Source organism: Sinocyclocheilus rhinocerous, unplaced genomic scaffold (assembly GCF_001515625.1).
Source record: "Sinocyclocheilus rhinocerous isolate Xijiao unplaced genomic scaffold, SAMN03320098_v1.1 scaffold1581, whole genome shotgun sequence".
Taxonomy (NCBI): Eukaryota; Metazoa; Chordata; class Actinopteri; order Cypriniformes; family Cyprinidae; genus Sinocyclocheilus; species Sinocyclocheilus rhinocerous.
The window spans coordinates 199,127-205,390 of NW_015635516.1; the positions used below are offsets into that span (position 1 = coordinate 199,127).

The 6,264-nt window shown below is 36.9% G+C and overlaps 1 protein-coding gene across 1 annotated transcript in view; it reads right to left on the reverse strand.

Moving 5' to 3' along the window:
• Window positions 1–6,264, reverse strand: part of atp6v1h (ATPase H+ transporting V1 subunit H) — a 42,031-nt gene that overhangs the window by 17,791 nt on the left and 17,976 nt on the right. Inside the window, exons 7-9 of the mRNA XM_016561262.1 lie at window positions 4,676–4,729; window positions 3,563–3,660; window positions 2,049–2,241 (exon numbers count right to left, since the gene is read on the reverse strand). Coding sequence (XP_016416748.1) covers window positions 2,049–2,241; window positions 3,563–3,660; window positions 4,676–4,729 — 345 coding nt within the window. The remainder of the gene's footprint in view (window positions 1–2,048; window positions 2,242–3,562; window positions 3,661–4,675; window positions 4,730–6,264) is intronic.

Sequence of the window (6,264 nt, forward strand, 5' to 3'; positions counted from 1 at the left end):
CTTCCATTATGAGCGCGCCTGCCGCGCGTCTACATTTGAAATAATGAACTTGAGCGCGCAAAAGACGCGATATGTGAACGGCCCCTAAGAGTAACAAGCAGCCTGTTTTTGTGCCTCGGCTATGTATTAAACAAATATGCGCCGGCAGTGGAAAAGTCATAAGCCCGGCGGAAGATAAAATGCCTTAGGACTACATTTGGTCTAGCACTATATCCTAATTCAAATGATCAACACGAGCAGGAAGGGCAATGTGGGGGTGACAAGTTTTTTTTTTTCCATTTCTAGTCTCTAAAAACCAAGCACTGAATGGGCGATGATGCTAGAGTGTGGACGAGATTAAAATGAGCGCATTTGTCAATCTGCAACCTTAATAAGGTAATAATGGGGTTCTTAGTATATTCATCATGAAAGCTCTGGGTAAATTAAATCCTTTCAGAATAAAAGAGTGAGTGATCCACTAATGGACTTTGAAGAGGACACCTTCTGCTGAGCAATGCCCTGATCTAAAAAAAACTGAGAAAACAGACACACCCATCCATCTGTAATGGATTCAGCACATGCACTCAATTCAGTTTCATTCATTATTTGTACACCAAAAAAAACAACAGTCAGTTAAATAGTCTGGCATCAGACTTAATGATCACTCATTAAGTACTTTTATAGATATGTTTATATGGTGCCTTTACTTATCTTAATTTAACAGATGCTTTGCAATCCATTTCCTTAAAGCACTCTAATTGCAGCAGTGGTGCCTTGTACATGATTGGGGTTAAGTGTCTTAATATCTTGTGGCTCTGAAAAATGTTTCACGTTTTAAGTGCGAGAGGTCACAACGGTTCAAATTATGCTCTAATGACCATTTTTTAAAATAAACAAATTAAAACTGCATTGTTCATCAGTAGATGCTCAGTGGGGTTAACAAGTCTGAGAACACACTGAAAAAATCTGGAATTCAAAATGTCAACCTGTAAATAAAGAAAGAATTTGAATACATTTAGAATAAAAAGTTTAATTTTAAAAAAGGTCATTCTAGGTCACTAATTAAATAAGCAAATGTGGGGAAAATTAAATGAAATACTAAGAAATGAAAACAACAAAATGCTAAGAAAACAAAACAATATATTAAAGGAATAGTTCACCCAAAAATATACTCACCCTCAGGCCATCCAAGATGCAGATGAGTTTGTTTCTTCATCAATAGATTAGGAGAAATTTAGGGTGCCGTCAAAAAAAAAAAAAAAAAATCACAATAATCCACAGGTAATCCACTCTAGTCCATCAATTAATGTCTTGTGAAGTGAAAAGCTGCGTGTATGTTAAAAAAAATCTGAAACAAATCTTGATCTCTGCATATTTTTCTCTTGATTTAGGAGAGATTACTTTTTCAGAGAAGCAATATTATGGGTAGAGGACTTATATTTTAGCTGGAAGAAAAGGCTTAAAAAAGTCTTGATGTATTTGTTTCTTACAAATATGTAGCTTGTGGGTAACTTACATTACTTGTGGACTTTTGTGATGTTTTTATTAGCTGTTTAAATTCTCATTCTGACGGCACCCATTTACTTGTAGAGGATCCATTAGGTGAACAATTCCTTTAAGAATGTATTAAAACATAATAAAAGTGTATTCATTTAAAAAAAAAAAAAAAGCATAATAGAAGCATTTTAGCTAGTGTTCTCAGATTGTTGGAACTAGTAACAGTGGCATATTTGATTGCAAATTATTCTGTGATTTGACTGTAATAGAAAGCAGGCGGCTGAGTGATGGAGTAGGAGTGTCTATCTGAGAGGATTCAGGGGTGGCTTCAGTGTGAAATAACCTATTAGTTTACTGCAGCTGAGTCAATCACAGATTTTTAGGGGGGCTGAAATAAAAGCCCTACTAAACAGGGTCCGACAATCGCTTAATGCTTTTTTTTTTTTTAAACGGAAAAGGCATGAGGCTGATTTTAAAAAGAAAATTTGACACTACTGCATTCACAAAGTCAGGAAAGGAGACTGGGTGGCTAACGAGTGTGGTTTGAAGCAGACTCATTTCATGACACATACCCTGAAAGCAGCCAGGATTATGCGAGTGACCTTCTCTTTGACAGACTCTTGGAGGATGTCGGAGAGCGCCGGTACCACGTTATAGCGCCGCAGCTGTTCGCAGAGTTGCGGGCTGAATGCCAGAAGCCACACGCAGAAGATCATCTGATACTGCAGCTGGAAGCCACACTTATTGCTCAACACTGCCGTGATGCTGAAAGATGGACAGACAGAACAGTCGAAGTTAGTAAACAGTAGGGCATCTCGCCCCTAATGGTGTGCTGAGAGGATGCTCTTCATAAAGTTAGCCCTGATGGTTTGATGGGTGAGATGAGGGGAAAATGAGAGCCCACATTTTTGTGATGAATAATGAGACCATTACATGAAAGAAATTTTACTTGAGGCAAGAAAAAGAAAATTATCTTCAGAGAAGCCTCATTATCCTGTCTTTTACTCTGTCTGTACACTAGAAAACAAAATAACTTTTATGATCACAGGGCTAAAACCTGCTAGGACAATGAGAGATGCTTTCTTGTTCTACACGATTTGTTCTTTAATACGGCAGAGGATGGGGAGCATAAAAGGGGCGCGAGTAGAGCACACTGTTAATTGTGTGCTGCAACCTTAAAATTTTTTTTTTTTTTTAATAAACGTGTTACAGGGTTTCTACTCCATTTGACCAATCCATTTTCGTGCCTATTCTATGACTCTTCCAGACTACTGGTTACAGATTTTAAAAATAATACACAGCAAGTCCTAGCCAACAAAATATTTTAATTAATATTTAATTAAATAATTAAATGATAAATAAAAACTAAATGATAAATCATCATAAACAAATAATTTATACTTTACATATAATTTATACTTTATTTATAATATATACTGTACATATACTGTATATCTCAATAAGATATTTTTTAAAGATATCAATACGTTTATTAGCAAGGATGCGTTAAATTCATCAAAAGTGGCAGTAAAGACATTTATAATATTCTAAAAGATTTCCATTTCAAATAAATGCTGTTCTTTTGAATGTTTTTAACATTGATAATAAAAAGAAAGTTTTCTTGAGGACCAAATCAGCATATTAGAATGATTTCTGAAGGACCATGTGACACTGAAGAAATTCAGCTTTGCCAGCACAGGAATAAATTATATTTTAAAATGTATTACAATAGAAAACAGTTATTTTAAAATTGCAAAAATATTTCACAATATTACTGTTTTTACTGTATTTTTGATCAAACAAATGCAGCCTTGGTGAACATAAGAGACTTCTTTCAAAAACATTTAAAAAAAATCTTACTCCAAACTGAAGTGCATTTCTATGATCTAAAACATTACATTTAATATTAAATATTATTTAATACAATATTGTTACAAATATGATTAATTCCAGGTCTGGAAATAACAATTATAAAATCCTCAAATACTTCTAGATAACCATAACACAAAGAGAGCTTAGGTATTGTTTACTATGTGCAATATTACCCAAAACATGACCTACATATTAGTGCGAAAGTGAGTATTACCAGTTCACTCCGTCGGCCTCCACCCAGGCGAATCTGTATTCATTCACTCTCAGCATGAGCTGCAGGCAACCAGCGACGCACTGAACGTACTGGGAGCTCTGTGAGGGTCAGAAGGAAAAATACACATACACGACACACACACACACACGCACGCACAAATTAACATGCACACAAACACAAAAGGACAACACGATCAGAACACGAAGAACAGAACAGTTCAGATAAGCAGGGAAATGGATGCATGAAATAAGCCCGTCCTTTTCAGGTACTAGCAAAGGAACACAATGAAACTAGGCTGCTCAAGCAGCATTTACACTCTTGGTAATTCTGCATTCACTTATGCACGTGCACTACGGCTCTGACTTTAAAAAAAACGCCTTTTGGGTAACATGCTGGATCAAAGAGACAATCCCACAATGCAGCAGAGAGAAAGCAGCAGCCTTGAAACCTGGACAGAGTGAGTGAATCATTGAGAGATGTTAGAGGAGATGTGGCTGAGACGAGAGAACAGACTCAGTCATTAACTGGGGAAGATGATGCTGTAGATCAGCACCATATGCATAAAAGCAGAGTGGTCCAGAGAATAGAAGAGACAGGGAGACAGGTCATGAACAATAGCGAAGTGGAGACGTCTTAAGAGCCATGAGAGGAAATTGAATTAAAATTTGCATTGCGCCAGCAGATTTTGACTCGCGACATATGATGGAAGGAAAAAAAAAAACATTTCTTTTCAAATGAACTCTAAAAAGCGCAAAAAGAAATGAAAGAGGAAGATTGCTATAGTGCAAGACAAAAGCCTTCTGGTGGTCCTTTCAATCTATCAAGTCTAGTATCTTAAAAAATATTGGATTTTGACCACAGCCACTGGAAAGAGAGGAAAGAATCTTTATAAAAAATGCTTACAGACAAAAAAGGTGTTGTATTAGAGAAGTGCAGCTGTAGGAAAAAGTGAAAAGATTCACAGTGGATATGAATGGGGAAAAAAAAGCAGTGGACAAGAAACAGCGTGTGCCGCATCCCGAAAAATAGAGGGGTGAAGATCTCGGCCTCTGAAAGGTGATGGAGGCTCGTTCACACAGTTGCACACCCGCCTCCTTCATCTGACATACTCACTTCACTGGGGGAGATGGTCCCTGTTCCAGGTTCAGCACCTGTACCATGTAGTTTCTACCAAAAAAAAAAAGATAGAAAGAAAAAAATCTGTGATTTTGGGCCTCTTGTTGCAGCGAACTAGTGCGGTATTTTTGGACAATGATGAGAGGCATATGACTCCTGTGTGAGTGAGACGGCTTGTTCGTGACAGACAATCGTCTACAATTCTGTGGGAGAGTGGCCCTGAATTTATTTCAGTCTCAGCTGCACTGCAAAATGAAATGCTTAAAGGGTTATTTCACCCAAAAATGAAAATTTGACTGTGTTTTACTTACCCTCGAAGCATCCTAGGTGTATATGACTTTCTTCTTTCAGACGAATCCAGTCGGAGTTATATTAAAAATGGTCCTGGCTAGGGCTGGGCGATATAGCTAAAAAATTTATCAACGATATAATGTTTCATATCGTTCGGTATGGATAATTATTTACATTTTTTATAACCTTTTTTAAAACAAAAAGCAATAGAAAAAACATGTTTAAATTTAACCACTGCATTTATAATTAACAATTTATTGAGACAAAAAACAAATATTTTTTGTTTTAACAATCAAACACAATAAAAATTAAAAATCAGCATGTGTTTGTGTTTGTGTGTTCTGTCTGCGTCACTTAGTGATGGAAATTTTGATTCTTTCAAGAGATTAGTTCATTTACAGTTCGTTCACCAAAATGATTCGTTCAGAGACCATTTCTTCATATTACATAAATACGCCAGCAGGTGGCGAAAAAGAGTGTCTTATCTGTTATGTCTTAAGTCAACGAACGTATTCACTTATTACAAGAAACTGATTTGGCTTTATTAAAATGTGTGCATAATCTACTCATTAAATAAATAAAGTCTAAATAAGTTGTTCAGATGACCAAAGCACAAGGTTTTCTTGCATAATTAACATTTTAATTGTTTGGTCAGACATTTAAACATTCATAAATCGGGGATTAAACGTTGAGTTATGTTCTGTATGCTAAATATGAATATATAAACAAGTTTATTTGCACAGTACCTATAACTGCGCTTTGCAGCCGCTTTCTGCTGATTGCTGATAGAGATTGACATGCTAAATGGCCGACTGACCAGGAAACAGTCCACAGAGCTACCCGGTTCACTGATCTGCGCATGCGCTGCCAATAGCGCCGCGCTGCTGTGGAGGGAGGAATTTCAGTGAACGAGAAATATGAGTCAATGGATTACGTGAACGAGAAGTTCACCAAAAAGATGCGTTCAAAAAGAACGATTCGTTCACGAACGTAACAACACTAGCGTCACTCATAGTACGTGCCTATATCGTGCGCTATATCGAACAATTTTTCTATCGATATCGAAGAAGGTGTACCGTCGATAAATATCGATACTGTTTTATCGCCCAGGCCTAGTCCTGGCTATTCTAAGCTCTATCATTGCAGTCAGCGGGTGTTGCAGTTGAACAGTCCACAAGTCGTCAAATAAAACGCGCGCATCCATAATAAAACGTGCCACAGACGGCTCCGGGGAGTGAATAAAGGACTCCTGTAGCAAATCCATGTGTTTTTGTAAGAAATATATCCAAATATCC